This window comes from Cryptococcus neoformans, chromosome 8 (assembly GCF_000149245.1).
Source record: "Cryptococcus neoformans var. grubii H99 chromosome 8, complete sequence".
Taxonomy (NCBI): domain Eukaryota; kingdom Fungi; phylum Basidiomycota; class Tremellomycetes; order Tremellales; family Cryptococcaceae; genus Cryptococcus; species Cryptococcus neoformans.
This window is the reverse complement of record NC_026752.1, coordinates 907086-924894: the sequence shown is the minus strand read 5'-3', so window position 1 is coordinate 924894 and position 17809 is coordinate 907086. Positions and strand designations below refer to the sequence as shown.

The window sequence follows — 17809 nt, the reverse complement described above, 5'->3', positions numbered from 1 at the left end:
AAAAGTCACTGTGAGTGACCCAATAGACCCCGAAGTCCGATGCAAAAAGATGGAAGGAAGATCAAGGCGGAGATCTTATAATCTTCCAGCGTCATGATCAGGAAAAATGAGGGGAAAACGACACTATCTAACGTGCACTGGATTGAATTGTTGTAATCCGAATCGGTGAATCGAGATGCCCACATTACCGCATGGCCATGATTAGGTCTCAGGAAGACCGTATCCATCGTGCACTCTTCGAGTCTTTGCGGATGCATCCGGACTGACTATACCGCAGGCAAAGCCAAAACAATTCCAGCAAAAAATAAAAACACGGATCAGAGAGTATTTCCTTGTTCGGCTGTTTACTTTTCAGGCACGAGCAAGGCACGGACCTCCAGCGAAAAGATCCGAACACCTCAAAACCTTGTTTGACTAGCAACGAAAAGGGTGTCAAAAAGTATATATATTTTCTTCGAAAGTTACACCTTTCCACATCTTTTCGTTTCTCTATCCACGCCAAAGCCATGGCTTCCTACACGCCCTCCTCTTCCCGCCCACATACCCCTCTGGGTCTCTCTCCCAGAGGCTCATACACCAACCTCGCCTCTGCCGCCGCGTACGACGCGTCTTCCCCCGGAGGACATGGTGCGAAAGATGAGAAGGAGAGGCTGAGGGCAGAGCGTGAAGTACAAGAAGCATTGTTGAAAGCCCAGGATGGCGTGGAGAAGGCCAAGAAGGAAGAGGCATGCATGCCTGCAAGCACTACTGGTGAGTACTAAATTTTGAGCCGGAGTGCCGAGTGACCTCGCCCGACACTTGACGGTGGAGCTCGCTTATTGTTCGTGGATGGTGCTGACAGATAAGGGTAGTACTGCCCATCCTGAGCTACTGTGTTGCATCGATTATGATGACCGTTGTGAACAAGTTTGTGGTATCAGGTCGACAGTTTACAATGACATTTTTGCGTGAGTCTATCCCGGAATCATTCTTGTTCTCTGATACTGATCGCTGGATCGCACGAAACAGTCCTTGCTATCCAATCCTTCGTCTGTGTTGCGTGTGTATGGAGCGCCAAGCGCATAGGCATCATCAACTGTACGGTATTCCTTCGTCTACCGTCCTTCAAATCAAGCTTACCCTTCAGCAGTCCGTGACTGGGACATGAACGATGCCAAAGCGTGGTTTCCAGTGTCGTCCCTTCTCGTCGCCGTCATTTACACTGGCTCTAAATCGCTCCAGTTCCTCTCTATCCCTGTCTACACGTAAGTCTCCTCTTTTGCTCCCGTCTATTTCATCGTTTACACAGTAAATAAATCAACTAAACCAAACCACTGCAGAATCTTCAAGAACCTTACCATCATCCTCATCGCGTATGGCGAAGTCATCTGGTTTGGCGGGCACGTGACCCCTCTCACGCTTTGTTCATTCTTCCTCATGGTCGGTTCATCCGTCATCGCTGCATGGGCCGACATCTCCACCACCCTCTCGAAGTTATCAGCCGGTGTCGCCGTTGTGGACCCCATCTCTGGCGCAGATGTTCCTCTTTCAAGCATTAGCGTGCTGGATACGATGAACGTGGGTTACTTGTGGATGTTTATCAACTGCTTGGCTTCGGCCGGCTATGTTCTCTTTATGAGGAAACGTATCAAGGTGACTGGATTCAAAGACTGGGATTCAATGTTTTACAACAACTTGCTTTCTATCCCTGTTTTGTTTATCTTTTCTCTCGTCATCGAAGACTGGGGAGCTGCCTCTTTCTCTCGCAACTTGTACGTCTCTCTTTTCTTCTTTTTTCCCACCACCTTCCCACGTTCCTCAGACTAACAAGCATACAGTCCTGAAGAAGGCCGAGTCTTCCTTCTCTCCGCTATCGCCTTTTCCGGCGCCGCCGCCGTCTTCATCTCATATTCCACCGCATGGTGCGTCCGTATCTGCGGCGCGACGACATACTCCCTCGTCGGCGCTCTGAACAAACTCCCTGTCGCGGCGAGCGGGATTTTATTCTTTGGAGACCCGATGAACTTTGGGAACGTGAGCGCTATTTTGGTTGGAGGCGTAAGTGGAATTGTTTATGCGGTGGCCAAGACGAATCAGGCAAAGGTGGAAAAGTCAAAGCAGGCGAGAGGAGGGGATAGTAAGGCGTAATAATGTCTGTGCTGTGTGGTGTCTTTTTTTTTTTCTTCTTTCCTCTTGGAAATGGACATGAAGGGAAATGTGGATAGCTAAGTCTTTTCTTTTGGGTTTATGGGCTGGTATAACATCTTTTATATTGAAATAAAAAGGGGTGTCAGGCAGTCATATTTCTTTCTATAGCGTGTATACGTGTACTTTCCAACATTAGATACAGTTTTGTTTTTTATCAATACATGCTACGATGAAACCCAATGATTAGATGGCAGGACAAAAAAAAGAAGACCAAAAAATCTTTGTCGTCTCTCTCATCCGTTTTCCCTACCCACATCTGAAACCTTCAGATTAGTATCAAATATAAAGTAAAATATACTGTGGTATTCCTAATCCAAACTATTTCAAACCCCGCTTATCGCCTCGCAGCACCCCGAGGCCCAAACATACCTCTCGCCATCCCTACTCGCCACACCCCTTGACCCCCCGCGCCAGATGGACGAACTGCCATCCCCCGTCCACTTTCCTTTGGAGGCTCAAACATCACGACATCCTCTTGCTTCTCTACAAACCCTCTTCCTTTCTTCACCACCGGTTCATCCTCTTCCTCCTCCTCTTCCTCTTCTTTTTCTTTTTCTTTTTCTTCATCATCATCCTTACCTCTGGATCCCAATATCTTGATATTGCCATTGGAAGAATAGGCGCGGTGAAAGAGGGTGGTGGGGGGAGGACGGTTGTCACGTCGGATTTTGATACTTTTCGGTACGGACATGGATGCTTGGTCTGCACTGTCCCCTTGTCCGGCGGCAGCGGCGTCCTTGGCCTGGGTCTGGGCTTGGGTCTGGGTCTGGGCTGCACTGGCAATCCCAGCGATATTCAATGTACTGGGCTGTGCGGGCTTGTTTGTCCCCGCCGTCATACCACTGCCACTGCCACTGCCAGCTCCAGTTCCAGCCGCAGCTGTAGGAACAGGCGAAGAAGTAGGAAGCGCAAGTCTATCAAGCGCTGAAATACGTGCCATCCCCACTGGGCTCGGGATGCTGACGTTGCCATCACGATGGGCTGGGGAAGAAGTGATCGATGGACCGAGTCGGTCGCGGAGTGATAACCTTGGCTGCTGCTGCTGCTGCTGCTGCTGTTGCTGTTGTTGTTGAGTTTGTGGCTGTTGTGGCTGGGGTATAGGCGGAGTATGCACTCTTCCCCTTCCCCCTGTCATACGAGCTAACAATGCCGCACCAGCTCCAACAGTCCCCATCGGCGTCGGCGTCGACCTCTCGGTGCCCTCCCTGCGTTCCCCTTCCCTCTCATCTTTATCCACCTCTTTCCTACCCTTCTTCCTCCTCTCCCCTCCATCCCCATCCCCATCCCCATCCCCATCCCGATCTCCACCTCCATCTCCATCCTCATTTCCATGCCCGACCCCGGGACGAGCAAAGTCGGACTGTGAATTGCCTTCCCTCCGTCTTTTGCTGGCGCCGTTTATCGGTATGCCCGTTCTACCGTCCGTCGCGGCGGTCGTAGTGTTTGAACGAATGTTCAAGCCCGTACCCGGAGAAGCGGTCGAAGGAAGAGGGGGTGTAGCAGGTCTAGCGCCGGGACGTCCTGCTTCCTTGTTTTCAGTTTCCCTCTCTCGCTCAAGTTCACGTTCTCGCTGGGGGTAATATGTATGTTCCTGCCCACGCCGAGGTTCAGGATAAGCCGGGTACTGTCTCTGGCCCCTATTTCTATACGATTCGCTCTCACGCTCACGCTCACGCTCGCGCTCATCGCGGAGAGAAGCACGAGGACCCTGAGGCAGAGGTCGTCTCATCTCACCCGGGGTTGTGGTTGTACCAGGACCAGGGTGTATCGGGAGTTGAGCGTATTTCCAAGACGGGACGATGTCTTCTCCTGCTCCCCCTCGTCCTCCGGGAAGAGGTTTGCGCAAGGTCAATACGTCGAGTAAATCGCGTATAACCCCCCATCTCGCTTCTGCTGCGCCTGCTCCCGCACCTGGAGCGTTCCGCGCACGAGAAGCAAGTCCGAAAGCTTGTTGCGCGAGGGCACGTAGTTCGCCTTGAGCGTATGGCGGGATGAACGCTGTTCGGCAGTCGGTTGGCTGTAAAGTATATCAGTAAAGCCCCCTTTTTTTTAGTAGGCGGGGACGCACGTTGGTAGAGAATAGGTACACGGTGTAGAACAGAATCTCAAACATTTCTCCTGCCTTTTCGAGGGTCCTGTTATATGTAAATGCTTTGGATGCGTTCTGTGTTCCGAGGTCATATCAGTGTCCGATATACAACTTGTACAACTCTAGACTTGCCAAAAGAGCGGGCAAGATTTGCTTCACGACCTTTTCCCTCGCCGTTTCCACGTCCATGTCTTGCTCTCCATCTCCACGATGTACACCTCCACGACCAACCTGCCAACGACGTAAAGCCTCTTCGGCCCACATCTTCAACCCCTCCACCATCTTTCTGGAGGGCAGATCATTCCCCAGTGCTAGTTGGGTTATCGCTTGACCGTGTTTTGCAAAGAATGTGATGGGTATTCTTGGGTCTAGCACGTTTTCTGTTTCCCGCTGAGCGGGGAAAGGGGAGAGATAAAGGGACGAGATAAACGTGTTGAACAATTGCGCAACGGGCTGTACCTCTTTTGCCGGCGAACCCGGTGGGACGAGGTCGATGATGAGGTTTGACACCCGTTTGACGGTGGGCGTGGTCGTGTTTTGGCCGGTGACGGTGGAGAGTGGTATAACCAGTTTGAGGATGGTCATCTTTTCGTCTTTGCCCATCCCTCCCTGTCCCTGCTGGTGCTGGGAGACGACGCTGAGAAATTCTTCGCGGAAGACGTCCTCGACGTCTGTGTGTCTGCCAGACTCGAGCAGCGTCCGACGAGTATCGAGCGAGATGCCCGTCGAGGGATCGGCAGAAGAGAGGAATTTGAGAATGTTCTGGCGGGAAGCCCCTGTTTCTTCTTCCGACCCACGGCAGTCGTCTGCCATGACGGAGAAGACGTCGGCGGGCGCGACGGAGAGGAGGGTGTGGAGGGATTCACGGACGTACTTGAGCTCCTGGTCCTCTGCTGCATAGTTAGCTGGCACGCACAGAAGAAACGAGTGGACGCACGGCTGGCCAGGAGCTGGAGGAGCACACCGGTGTTGCCCCTCACCCACCTCGGATCGGCCCTCGCGGTGGGTCCGAGGGCCTTGATGCCGATGATGCGCACCTTTTCGTCCTCGTCTTCGCACAGGTCGAGGAGGGCATCGATCGCGGCGTCCTGGAGGTCCTCGAACTCCGCAAAGAACTTGTGGACGAGGGTGCCGAAGAAGGACTTGGCTGGGAGGGACGCGGGGGGGGAGGTGGGGAGGGCGATGAGCTGGGCGTGGAACCTGCGGCGCTGCGGGGGGTGAGCTTAGAACGGGGGGGAGGGGGAGGGGGAGGGGGGGCGTACGGCGGCGGGGGCAGCGGTGGGGGCGACGGCGGCGGCGAGGAGCTGCTTGGCCTCGAGCAGTGGATCTGCCATGGTGCGGTGGAGACGTGGAGACAAGATGCAGAGTGGAGAGAACGCGACGCAAAAACACTGCATGGAAACCTATATACATCTACTCCTTCAGCCCGTCCTCCACGCCCACAAGCCCAGCGTCCGCCAGCACACCCGCCAGCCACCGCTTCACCTCGCCCTCCTCCACGCCGCCGTCGGCGTCTACGAGCTCGCCGACACCCCTCGCGACGGCGACGCGGCACTTGTGGATGAGCGACTTGCCGTTGTTGGACGTCGTCGACAGCGCCAGCTGCACCGCGTAGCTCGGCCCCGGCGCAGCGAGCGCGCTGCTGGTGACCACCTGGAGGTGGTCCGTCTCGATCTGCACGCCGTCAGCACCGTCGCCATCTACTGCGCATCCACCCATCGCCATCCACCATCTACTGCGCATCCAGACTTACACGCTTCACCATCCGGCGCCGCTTCCCCCTGAACACCTCGTCCTTCTCCACCCACCGCTTCCACCCCCACAGCGCAGTCTGCAGCACGCAGTACCCGACCACCGCCGCCCACAGCACCGGCTTGCTGTCGTCAAAGCTCACGCGCAGCGAGTACACCACCGACGACAGCGCGAGCACCACCGACGCATAGCCCAGCACGAGGTGGACGGTCGGGTGCAGGAGCGACGGCGTAAACGACTGGTCGAGCAGGTATTTCTTGACAATGTCGTCGAGCGCCGACTTGATCTCGGCGACGTTGGCGTTGTTGACGGTGACGGTGGGCAGCGGGTCCGTCATGAGCGAGTGGCTCGGTGGCGATGGCGAGTGTGTGCGTGCTGCCGTCGCCGTCTTGGTGCTTTTCGCCATGAACAGTGAATAGCGGTGGTTTGTTTGTGGATAGAGCAGCGGAAAGAGCGGTGGAAAGAGGAGATGGCGAATAAACAAATCCCGCTTCTCGACTTTTACTCGTCTCTTTCATCTCCATATCCCATATCCCATCCACCATACTACGCCACACCACCAACCATGACAGACCCCCCGAGAACATCCTCACGCCCACGGCAAAAGTCCCAGCGGGCACGCGAGCATGAAGATACAAAACGCTACCTCAAGCAGCAGCTCGATTCCCCCGCCAAGATCCCAAGACCACGGCCCAAGGGCAAACCCAAACGCCGGTCGTACTGTATATGCAAACAAGATACGCCAGGGCCCATGATAGAGTGCGATGTCTGCAGCGACTGGTACGTTGTGCTCTTTTATATCCCGCTGCTCCAGGTGGACTCCACGCTGACTCGTCGGTAAGGTTCCATTTTAAATGTATCCATCTCGCAGAGGACGATGCAGAGAAAATCCGTACGTTCTACCGGGTCCCATCTACGATAGAAACTAACACTTGTGGGAAAAGACAAGTATGTCTGTCCGCCATGTACTCTCTCAAACCCCGACCAATACACCACATGTAAGTCCAAGTCTTATGTCTATCAAAGACAAGACAATAAGCGCTCATTATGGGTATAGATACCTACGATATAGCGTCTTTCCCGTCACCTTCGCCACCGCCTGGACTCGAACTTGGTCCTTCTGGAGCTGATATACAGCGCGAGGAGTCACAATCAAGAGATGGAAAGGGCAAGAGTAGGCACAAGGTTCAGAAAAGAAGGAGTATACCGGCAAAACGAAAATCCATGGCGAGTATCAAACCCCCCCTTTTTTCTTAAAGTCGGCCAGAGCTGATACATGTCATTTATTGTAGACCGAAACGGGTCAAGGTGGAAGGGATGGCGATGGGACTGGAGACGGAGAAGAAAACGACGATGGAGACAAGGTCATGGCAACTGACTCTGACTCGGCTTCCATCTCAGCCTCCGACTCGGACTCGGACTCGAATCTAGGAGGCCCAGACTCGGACTCGGATACAGGTTCAAACTCTTCAGGACCATCCCGTAAACGCCCTCGCCCTCATCCCCGTCCTCGTCTACCGTCCAAATCAACAACCGTACAAAGAAGTGGAGAAAAACCACCTCTTCCCTCCAAGTCTTCCACCCGACCCAGACCCAAATCCATCTCCCATCCACATCCCGAATCCAAACACACCAACACCAACACCAGCACCAGCATCGGGCTCCCCCCAATCCGACAATACGTCCTCTCCAAACTGACTGTTCTCTTCCACACCCTCTTCTCCTCCCCACCTTCCTCTCACCCGCTCACTGAAGAAGAATCTGCCCGCTACGCCGCCGACGTCGAGCGTGCCATGTTCCAAGCGTTTAAAGATATCCATCCATCTACCACCACCACCACTGGCACTGGCACCACCGGCACCGGCCCTGGCACTGCCACTGGCACAACCGGCACCACGGCCAAAGAATCCGCTGGAACCCGGTACAAAACCCAATTCAACCTCCTCACCAGCTCTCTCACCAAAAACAAACACCTCCTCCGCCCCTCCCTCCTTCAATCTATCCTCTCCCGCTCCCTCCCGCCCACCTCCCTCGCCCTCCTCTCCGCATCCGATTTGGCGTCGGCAGCCCAGCTGGAAGAGATGGAGCGGGCAAAGCAAGCGGTGCTAGAGTCGACGGTGAAGACGAGGGAAGAGCGAGAGCGGGAGAGAGAGATGTTGAGCGGAGGAGGCGGCGGGGTGAGAGCGGGCAGGGATGGATTGGAGCAGTTGGAGGATACGCGGGAGAGGGAGATGTGGGAGGTTAGGAAAGAGGAGGAGCGGGAACGTAGTGAACAACGTGAGCGCGAGTATGAACAAGGAGAACGGGGAGAGAGCGAGAGTGAGAGTGGGCGGGAATGGGGGCGGGAGCGGGAGCGGGATAGTATACATCGAGATGGTTCAGCGAGCAATGATGTGAAAAGTAGTAGAGATACAATCAAACACGAGCCAAGTCGTTCACCTACCATCCCATCTACCGCACCCATCCCACACTACCGCCGCACATCTACATCCACATCCACACTTACACCTATATCTACACCTTTCAAGGCCGAGCCGGCCAAACCGGCGTTTGAGCTGACCTCTGCATGGGGTACGTCCAATCTTCAGGGTGGTGGGAATGATCACAGTGGTGGTGGTGGTGGTGGTCGTGGTCGTTTGGAACGAAATCAGGAAAGGTTGGATTTGAGTGATCAAGCTGTTGTCAGCGTTGGCGATGTTGGCGGTGTGAGGGAAGGCGGGGGCGAAGGGGATTTGGATCTGGATTTGGATTTGGGTTATGGATCGGGAGAGATGGATTTGGACGAGTTGGATTATACCGGTGAAGTCGACGCTGCCCCTGCCGCCACTGCAGATGGTGGTGTTCATCAAAATGCTGGGATTGAAAGCCGAGAAAAGGGGAAAGAAGGACTAGGTGAAGAAGAAGGAGAAAAAGAAAACAGGCAGAGGAAGAAATGGGAAGAGTTGATGGAACGGCCTATCGAGTGGACTGGTTGGGTAAAGTTTTATTTCCCTCTTTCAAAACTTTTGTATTCCAAAACTAAAAGACATTCCGACAGATCACAAACCCCGCCGTGCCATCCTCTCTCCGCCCCCCCGTCGCCCTCCGTCCCCTCACCCCCCACCTCTCCTCTTCTAACCACACACGAATACATCCCCCATGGACAGCCCTCTTACCAAACTCGACGATAGAGATAACAGGCCGTGTACCCGTCACGGCGTCGGTACAGTATCTGAGCGATATGAGGTTGAACCCCGGGAAAGAGTTGATCTGCGTCTTGTTCACTTTTGGGAATCCTTATGGTCATGGCGAGGGTGACAGACAGGCACAGGGAGAAGAAAACGAGTGGGAACGCTTGGTGGGGTATCATGTTGAACGAGAGTAAGTCTAATTTTTTTCTTCTTCTTCTTTTTGGCTTTGGCCATCAATCACCAACGCTAACACCAAAACCCACCTCCCAGCCGACACGCAATCTATCTCCCATATGGCCCCAAAGGCCCCCCACCCCCATCAGCATCAATATCCCCATCTCCAGCAGAAGGGGTGCAGAATCCATTTAAAGAATTGTATCTCATCCCCCTCCGACCGGGGGATGCTTTACCGGAATTCTGTGAATTGGTCGACGGGCTGGATGTGCTCAACGGTCGACCAGTGGGAGACAAAGTTGGTGACGGTGGCGGATATCTTGCTCAGAGAAAAGAACATGGAAAAGTGAAAAGTGTGTGGTTGGGCGTTTTTGTTGGGAATAAGAGACGGAACGGGAGTGTCAACGCGAGTGCGAGTGCGAGTGCGAATGGTAGTGCCAGTGCGCAACGGCAAACACAGATACAGATGCAAAAGGAGGATCGACCACAAGCTAGAAGCGAGAGCCAGAGTCAGACACCACCGCATGACCCTCGTGGTCCTCGTATCTCCCGTCCGGCCTTTATCGCCCCTGCTCAACGCGCTTCACCGTCCATCCCTTCCTCCCGTCCATCCGCCCACCCGCTATCACCCGTGTCATCTGCACCATCACAGCCAGCAGGACCGGGATCAGCGCCAGGACAAGCGGTCATTCAGAATGAAAAACTCCAACAACTCATGGCTAGCCTTAACCCTTCTTCTCTCGGCTTACCTGCATTACCCGGATTACCAGGGTTGCCAAACCTGCCAGGACTCCCTGGAGGGGCGCAAGTTGGTACATCCCCTTTCCCTCCCGGAGGAACTGGAACTACCCCGCTCGGAGCTGGAACCGGTCTACCCCATTCTCCTCCTACTCTCCCCCGACCCCCGCAGCATCTACAAGCTAATCACCTTAATCAACGTCTTCCACCTCCTCGACCTACACTTCCACCGCCCCCAGGCGGCTACCGCCCCCCACCTTATGGGTATATACCGACACCACCACCTCAAGGGCCGGCAATGACGCATGAGCACCGGTCACCGCCGTACCCAGGCGGAAGTGGAGGGGCGTATGGTTATCCATCAGGATCGTCAGGTCCACCGGGGCCGCAGGGGCCGGGACCCTTGCCTAAACCTCCTCCATTCCCGCCTGGCGCTCAAGCAGCTCAGGGAGGTAGACCGCCACAGGAAGAGCAACATTATTCAAATCGAAATCGTCAGCAAGAGCAAGGGCACAGGCAAGGTCAACGCCAAGGACAGAGATGGGGGAATGAGAGGGGGAATGGAAATAGGAATGGAGGATGGAAACGACGAGGTCATTGAGTAGAACTGATATGACGATAAAGTGCTGTATAATATTATTTCATGATTTTCGTAGGCATATACTTGGTATAATGCACTAATTACTGTTTCAATTATAAAGGATCCATTTTTTTTTTCATATACGTCCGCAGGGGGGAGGACGATCTTCAATAAACCTTTTCATGATCCTGTTTCCCCCACTACTTTCGTAGTCTGGCATGAGGCTAAATAAGCTGGCTTGTTTTTTTTACATGTGCGCAAAACCAATGGCTTGCATTCAATCTATTTGCTATTGCTACTACTCTTCTCAACTACCATAGGGGTCCCGACCTTCTTGTCTTTGCACATACAACTCATCTGAAGGGTAATATCCAACTGATAGCCTGCAAGGGGGAGGTGCCGGGGCTTGGGGTTGTGGACGCCTTTCAGGCACAGGCGGGGGAGGTGGAAGTGATTGAGAATATTGCGGTGCAGGAGGTACTTGGTGATAAGTCTGCTGATTCTGAACCTGCGGTTGTTGTCCGTAAGGTTGTTGTACATAGGGATAAGATTGTGGTTGTGGTGTATGGGATTGGGGTACTGGTGTATGGGATTGAGGTTGTGGTGTATGGGATTGAGGATATGGTGTAAGGGATTGAGGGTGCGGCTGCGCAGATTGAGTCTGCTGATACCAGGGAACGTATCCACTCTCATTCGTCTGAGGCAGCGGAGGGGGTGGCACCGGCGATGGATGCCTGTGAGGCACAGCCAAAGACTGTGAATAAGGATAACTCTGCTGAGGTGCGGGCGGTAGAGGTGGTTGCTGCTGATGAGCAGGGGAGGAGGACGCCTGATAAAACGGCTGGGGAGTTTGAGATGATTGTGGGGGGTAGGGCTGAGGGGTTTGCGGCGGTTGTGGAGGATAGTAACCTTGAGATGACGGCGGTGGCTGTTGGTGATCTTGGGCAGGCGGTACCGGATAAACATTGCTTCTAGTGGGCGTGGGCGTAGAATACCCCTGCTGTTGACCGTATCCACCACCTATCGGACTTTCATATGCACCGTTCACCTGAGATTGAGGTTGAGGTTGAAATTGTCCCGCAGATTGCTGAGCGTAATATCCCGGACCCGGACTGGGTGTTCTCCTTAAATCGGCAGGCGGTTGAGCAAGACCGCTGAACGAGGAAGATGGTACCTGGTAATGTCCCGAGGTTGTCGACACAGGACTCGCGGAATGAGCAGAGTGGGAATGTAAAGGTGGCACGGGTGTCTGGGGCTGATTATGATACTGATTGGGAGCAAATGACGGAGGCGGCTGGGAGAATTGTTGATGGAGTTGGGGAGGACCAGCTGGACGAAGAGACTCGGGGATCGTAGATGGTATTCGACTATCCTGCTGTGATGGAACTGGCATTGGAGCCACAGGAGGCGCTAGACCGGCAGGCGCAGCACCATGTGACATACCTGAAGGCGGTCTAGGCATTGGGGTTGCAGTGGCTCTCAATCTATCCGCCTCCATTCTCATGGTCTGCTCCCACGTCAGAGCGTCATTTGTTGACATGGGTCGATGATGAGGTGTAGACGCTGCTGGTGCTGGATGAGATTGAGGAAGCATAGACCCCCATGGAGCTTCTGAACCAGCTCCTCCGGGCTGGGTCGATGTAGGCCTAGGTTGAGGTGTAGGTGCGGGAACATACCCAGAATGAGGTAACACAGATCCCCAAGGTCCCTCGGAACTGCCGCCAAACGAATGACGATGCGCTGCGGGTTGTCCATAACTTGACGAAGGTTCAGAAGGTGCAGGTGTAGATGACATTGGAAGATTGTGCACAGAAGGATTCAAAGACATTGACGACATTGGCCGGGTGAGCAGATCAACAGAGGCCCGGCTGTTGACGGACAGTGATGAAGAAAGCAATGGTTGATAGCCATATTGCGTCTGTTGAATGGGCTAAACCTGCCGTCAGACCACGTCTCTACGCTGGTTCAAAGTAAACGTACTGGTAAGGGGCTGTTTGCCCTATGCCCCGGGGGTAATCCAAGTTCAGCAAAGCTGTTTGACTGCCCAGGCTGATTGGCAGGCGATGGTACCCTAGCAGCTTGAGGAGCATAAGGGGGTATATATAGATGGGCACCTGAGATACTGCCTGAGCTCATCTGCGGTAACGCGCCTCTCCCAGCCTTGGAGCCGAGGGACATGGACGACTCTGAACCGTTAAGGCTAGGGGGAACGTATCCTGGTATAGACGGACGAGGCACGTTTCGTTTGACGGGGGGCGCTTCCTGTAAGAAGGTCCGTTCAGTGAATGTGTCCGTGTCTCGGCAGCCGAGGATGATGTCAAACGTACATTGGAGAAGAAGGTGAGCTCGAGATAGATTTCGCCACTATACTTTTCCTTGTATTGGAAATCATACCAATCTACAAGAAGATCAGCTTTGCGCTGATGCACCTTGAACATGGTACTCACCATCAACCTCTCCCTTTTTCAACACGTCCTCAAGACTAACCACACAGTCTCCAATCAATTCTGGCCCTTTTGCCTCATGGGCATAGCACGCAACTTTCATACTTTTTCCTCCCTTTTTCTTAGCCTTCCTGCTCTTGCTCGCCAATGCCGCAGTTGTTATGACTCCAGGATCATCCGGGACTGGCAAGGGCTTGTCGTTTAGGGAGGAATTGAGGGATTCGGACTGCGACTCTGATCGTTGAATAACATCGTCCACGTCCTCCAAGATGGCAAAACGGAATTCTTCGTCCCATTCTGGATGTTGTCCGCCTCTGTTATAATGGAGATATGAGTCTTTACCGTGGATACCATGACAATGCCAAGATGACGACGTACCGCTTAATAGGTTTTGTTTTTTGCTTTTCTTCGCCGACGATAACGGTACAAAACGGATCTTGTTTGCCGAAACGAGACTTATTGGGCAGATTCCTCTACACGACAAGGTCAGACAATTTCTGCACCAGCAATACAACTTCTGAAAACAACCTACAGCCTTGCCCACCACCACGATCAACGTGCCAAGCTCTTTGGGTTCTACAGAGGTGTTCATCTTATGGAGAATATAGGGAGAGCTGGAATGGGCCAGTAAATCAGCTACATCCTCAGCAGTACCGCACAATTCTTACAATGAAGATGTTTACAAAATGACAACCGATCGCACTCTCCATAGAGCAACAAGGAGACTGTGGATCGCCGAGAGCTGCTGAAAGCTGGATGAGATGGGCTACCGCTTGTATGGGCACTCGCAGTGCGTTGTATGCGGGTGCAGATGGTGGCTGGAGGGGGGTGGGCGGGCCGGAAAGCAATGCTGGGGGAATAAGCTGTGCGCTGTATAGCTGTGGATGGCCTGGAGCAACAGAAGAAGCATTCAAGAAAGACCCACAGACGGCGCTCACCGCTCTCGAAGAGGGATAGGTTAGGCGCGTGGCTATCACTCCCTCTTAAATCAGGCGCCTTTCATTCATTATAACTCTTATCCTTACGTAAATACAAGGCCCCCCAGCATGTTGTCATATGCTGTTCCGTATCGTTCTTTCCGCGTTTTGTTCTCTGCGAAGCAGTCCTTTTACTACTCGATCCGCATTAGTGCCACACAAAAACTCTAGGCATGGCATCTGCTGGTATTATCCAAATCCCGTCGCGGTTCTGGAATCGTTCGCTGGTCATGAATCCGCAGAGTCAGTTAGACCGACGACGAGCGTCATTATAATTCGTCCACCTCCAGTAATCATGGGCGGAAAAAACGAAAGGAACGGCCCAACTCAATCATCAAGTCTTCCCGCTCCTTTGTCGATTTTCCAAATGACATCTCGGAAATGACATGCACGTTGAGAATGATTCCTTTCTTCTTTTGATCGTCTCACGTATGCTTTTTTTGCAACCTGGCTTCAAATCTTGCTTGCCAGATAACTCCTCCTCAATCTGCCAAATATCTTGGGATATTCGGCAGCATCGCCATCTACAGAATGGTTTACGAGCTGGACCGGGCCCCCGGCCTGCTTGACCTTCCCTCGGAGCTGCTCTTCAGAATAGCGTCTTTTCTGGACAAACGGTCGGCCACCAATTTTGCCCGAACCGCTCGTGCATTCCAGAAACCATCCGAGTCCCTAATATGGAAAACGCTTTCCCTCACCCGTTTCCAGACTGTGGAAAATACTGCGTCTCTAGTCGCCGGAAACCTGAATGAGCGGGAAAGAGCCAGTGTAATCAGTCATCTCCGGATCAGCCCCAAAGCTTGGATCAATAGCTCAAGAACCTTAATCCAAGATATGATAGATAACTTGCGGCGGGTGGATTGGCGCAGGACCTACTTGCGAGAGCTCGACCTCCAACTCGAAGTCAAAGTACCTCTAAATCTCATCGATCTATTGGATCACATTTCACCAGTGCTCGAAACCTTGCATATTGACTTCCCTACCGCACGTTCAGGCTTCTATGGTATGGCTCCTCGCCCTCCCCACCTTCCACGTTTCACCTCTCTTCTTCACGTAATGAGAGGTCTTCGCCGACCACTTACGGCTCTCAAACACGTCGAGCTGTATATTGATAATGAGAACTGGGCAGCGCTAGTTTCAGCCATGCTTCAGGCCGCCCCTAATCTCGAGTCCCTGACTATCAGCACAGATATGCGCTTGATAAGAAACATTTCGGCCGAGGATAAGGTCCCCATCATCCTAGAACTACCACGCCTGCGGAAAATTATCATACAGGAAATGGATAACTCTGTCATTATGGCTTTGACTGCTATCATAGCCCGCGCACCGAATTTGGAACATGTGGCGCTTAGAGACTTGAACCTGAGCTATCAGCCTGCTAAGGCTTCGTTACTAGATGGCTCCATCCTCGACCATCTATCGCGCTTGCCTCTCTTGAAAAAGCTTGAGATCTCTTCTAATTGTTTCTATGCCCTATGCGAATTAGATGGATTCAAAAGTGTGGAGATGCTTTCAGTGCTCTGGAACGTGACAGAACTTAAAACTAAGGCTTACACAGTAAGTATGCAGGACCATTATACTTTGTATCCGTGGTTAACATACGTCGACAGAACGATTATCTAATACCACCGCTTCCCAACCTGCAAAAGTATCAAATCCAAGTATCTCCGTACTACACAGGTACAGATTACCGCTGGGACGAATATCTACATCCCCAACTGAGTACCATTCAATATCTTACCACCGTCGGCCTTGCCCAGCTCTCCTCCGCTCCTCGCCTGACGATTATCTATTGCCCCACTTATTCGAATTATCCAATGCCCGACTTTAACAGGAAATGTGAAGTCGAACAGTTATACTTTCCAGAAGCGAACGATAGGTTATTTCAAGGTATTGCTGTGAGGCGATTTGCTGGGGAATACGGGGGCTTGGTGCACTGTCGGTCAAGATTCCGAATTGATAATGGAAACCCAATCAAATCGGGACAATTATTTTTAGATGAAACGGCTTGGGAAGAGCATGCGATCTACAATGGAAGACCAGTGCCGATTGAAACCTTAGCCGCTGTCTATGCCGCAGAAGGCTTGGCTATTGAAAGCAACATTGAGGGGAGAAGCTTGCAACTGGGAGAAGAAAGCACCAAAGTGCTGCAGCGATGGGAAATGCAAAGGGACGAATTGTCACCAGAATGATAAATTGGATATCTTCTGTTCATGTTATTCTTCGTTGATAACCTCATTTGTAAATACTTCTCCTGTCGAACCTTTCCCATCATACACCCCCTAATATAATATTTATGAATCAAACTTCATCACTCTCATCTACGTTGACGATAAAGTTCATGAACCATCGGACTTGCTCAATGAAGGCGTCGGCCTCCTTCAGTCACCATCTTCATCAGCGCTGTTCAGATTACCCCTAGATAGGTAGAACTCACAATGTGCTCATCGATGGTGTGAATATTGTTGAACCCGGGGCCCATTATCTGATAAGCAAATCGGTAGATATTCTTGGTAAGGTTCCAATACCGCTTAGTGTCGGTGTTCTTTTTTTTTACCCGTTAAGTCAGAAACTCGACAATGACAAAATGGAGTGAGACAAATGCTTACACCAGTTGAGATGGAGGGCGCCATGATAATCTCATCGCTCCCGGCCTCAGTCTCCTCAGCACCAGGCCTTGTAGCATAAACCCCCTTCACGGTTCCAGACAACAGCCTCCAAGCAGGACTATCGACAGTGAATGGCGAGACAGGAGCAGGGTCAAGGCTGGAGTTGAATGCCACATTGAGGATCACCTTGCCAGCCTTGGGGCCTTCATCCTTGGAGAAGTGGCATCCGTGTCCATGGGCTTGAATCTCTTTACCGAAAGCTTCAACAGCAAGGTTGAGCTTGGAGGCAACAGGGGCGATGACGTCTGTGATCTGCTGCTGGAGTTCGGCAACGGATGAGGCCAAGTTGATTCGGTGGTTCACAATGGCTACAACACTTTCGGGCTGTAACATCAAGTTAATGTGCCATACCTGATTTCATAATGCTGGGGTCTGCTTACCAAAGCGTTGACTTTCAGACCGCCATTGATGATATCAACTGCCTGGGTAGTGGACACCATAGCTTTACCCATACCCTTACCCAACGTCCCATCCTCGTAGCTGCCAGTAACCCACCAGTCTTCGACCTGTTTCAAGGCCTTCCTGTTCACTTTCTTATCATCACCGTGCTTGAGAGATTTCTCCACCTTGTGGATAGCCTTGGCGAGATAGGAAGGGATGTGAGCGGGTGAGTTGGCTGCACAAGAGATAAAGTTGACGAGAGGAGAGGAAGGACTGAGGTAAGGTTCGTGAGGGTGGCGCTCAAGAGCAGCAATGAGAAGAGAGATATAGCCAATACCAGTGTGAGCAGCTTAAACGGTTCGAGTCTCAGCTCAACTTGTTGAGAAATATTGACAGGAACTTACGAGGCACAGAGCTGTGGCCACCGAGGGTTTCTACCTTGAGTTCAAGATCCATATAGCCCTTCTCGCCCACCGCAGGGGCCGCAAAGAGCTAGATTGCCATTTGATTAGTATTTTGTAAACAAAAACGATTTCAAAGCTTACTTGACCCCATGCAGACTCAATACCGTTGCCCTCATCAACCAACAAGGCCATAGAGTCCTTGCCGTATTTTTCTTCCAGCCATTGACCAATATTAAGTGCACCC

At 52.4% G+C, this 17809-nt stretch overlaps 7 protein-coding genes; 3 read left to right on the top strand and 4 right to left on the bottom strand.

Moving 5' to 3' along the window:
* Nucleotides 1-455: 455 nt before the first annotated feature.
* CNAG_03426 (GDP-mannose transporter 2) lies at nt 456-2383 on the top strand. XM_012195859.1 has 6 exons: nt 456-750; nt 852-947; nt 1009-1077; nt 1130-1244; nt 1320-1751; nt 1818-2383. The coding sequence occupies exons 1-6, from the start codon at nt 507-509 to the stop codon at nt 2125-2127; spliced, it is 1266 nt and encodes a 421-aa protein (XP_012051249.1). The 5' UTR covers nt 456-506; the 3' UTR covers nt 2128-2383.
* Nucleotides 2050-5639, bottom strand: CNAG_03425 (hypothetical protein). XM_012195562.1 has 5 exons: nt 5539-5639; nt 5214-5484; nt 4409-5166; nt 4256-4351; nt 2050-4204 (listed from the first exon to the last, which is right to left on the bottom strand). Exons 1-5 carry the CDS (start codon nt 5608-5610, stop codon nt 2522-2524), a joined length of 2880 nt encoding a protein of 959 aa, XP_012050952.1. The 5' UTR covers nt 5611-5639; the 3' UTR covers nt 2050-2521.
* A 13-nt stretch (nt 5640-5652) lies between these two features.
* CNAG_03424 (hypothetical protein) lies at nt 5653-6568 on the bottom strand. XM_012195561.1 has 2 exons: nt 6030-6568; nt 5653-5950 (listed from the first exon to the last, which is right to left on the bottom strand). Exons 1-2 carry the CDS (start codon nt 6432-6434, stop codon nt 5690-5692), a joined length of 666 nt encoding a protein of 221 aa, XP_012050951.1. The 5' UTR covers nt 6435-6568; the 3' UTR covers nt 5653-5689.
* CNAG_03423 (transcriptional activator) lies at nt 5695-10803 on the top strand. XM_012195560.1 has 7 exons: nt 5695-6808; nt 6871-6920; nt 6973-7026; nt 7086-7255; nt 7321-9003; nt 9066-9388; nt 9469-10803. The coding sequence occupies exons 1-7, from the start codon at nt 6498-6500 to the stop codon at nt 10709-10711; spliced, it is 3834 nt and encodes a 1277-aa protein (XP_012050950.1). The 5' UTR covers nt 5695-6497; the 3' UTR covers nt 10712-10803.
* Nucleotides 10735-14064, bottom strand: CNAG_03422 (calcineurin temperature suppressor Cts1). XM_012195858.1 has 7 exons: nt 13803-14064; nt 13667-13748; nt 13513-13607; nt 13138-13448; nt 13018-13088; nt 12671-12952; nt 10735-12620 (listed from the first exon to the last, which is right to left on the bottom strand). Exons 2-7 carry the CDS (start codon nt 13724-13726, stop codon nt 10998-11000), a joined length of 2442 nt encoding a protein of 813 aa, XP_012051248.1. The 5' UTR covers nt 13727-13748; nt 13803-14064; the 3' UTR covers nt 10735-10997.
* Nucleotides 14065-14229: 165 nt separating this feature from the next.
* CNAG_03421 (hypothetical protein) lies at nt 14230-16495 on the top strand. Its single transcript, XM_012195857.1, has 2 exons — nt 14230-15668; nt 15722-16495. The coding sequence occupies exons 1-2, from the start codon at nt 14643-14645 to the stop codon at nt 16301-16303; spliced, it is 1608 nt and encodes a 535-aa protein (XP_012051247.1). The 5' UTR covers nt 14230-14642; the 3' UTR covers nt 16304-16495.
* The window catches only part of CNAG_03420 (Gly-Xaa carboxypeptidase), a 2625-nt gene continuing 1093 nt past the window's right edge, over nt 16278-17809 (bottom strand). The window contains exons 6-11 of the mRNA XM_012195856.1: nt 17707-17808; nt 17566-17653; nt 17161-17510; nt 16721-17104; nt 16549-16656; nt 16278-16490 (exon numbers count right to left, since the gene is read on the bottom strand). Of these exons, the coding sequence (XP_012051246.1) occupies nt 16413-16490; nt 16549-16656; nt 16721-17104; nt 17161-17510; nt 17566-17653; nt 17707-17808 (1110 nt within the window). The 3' untranslated portion in view covers nt 16278-16412.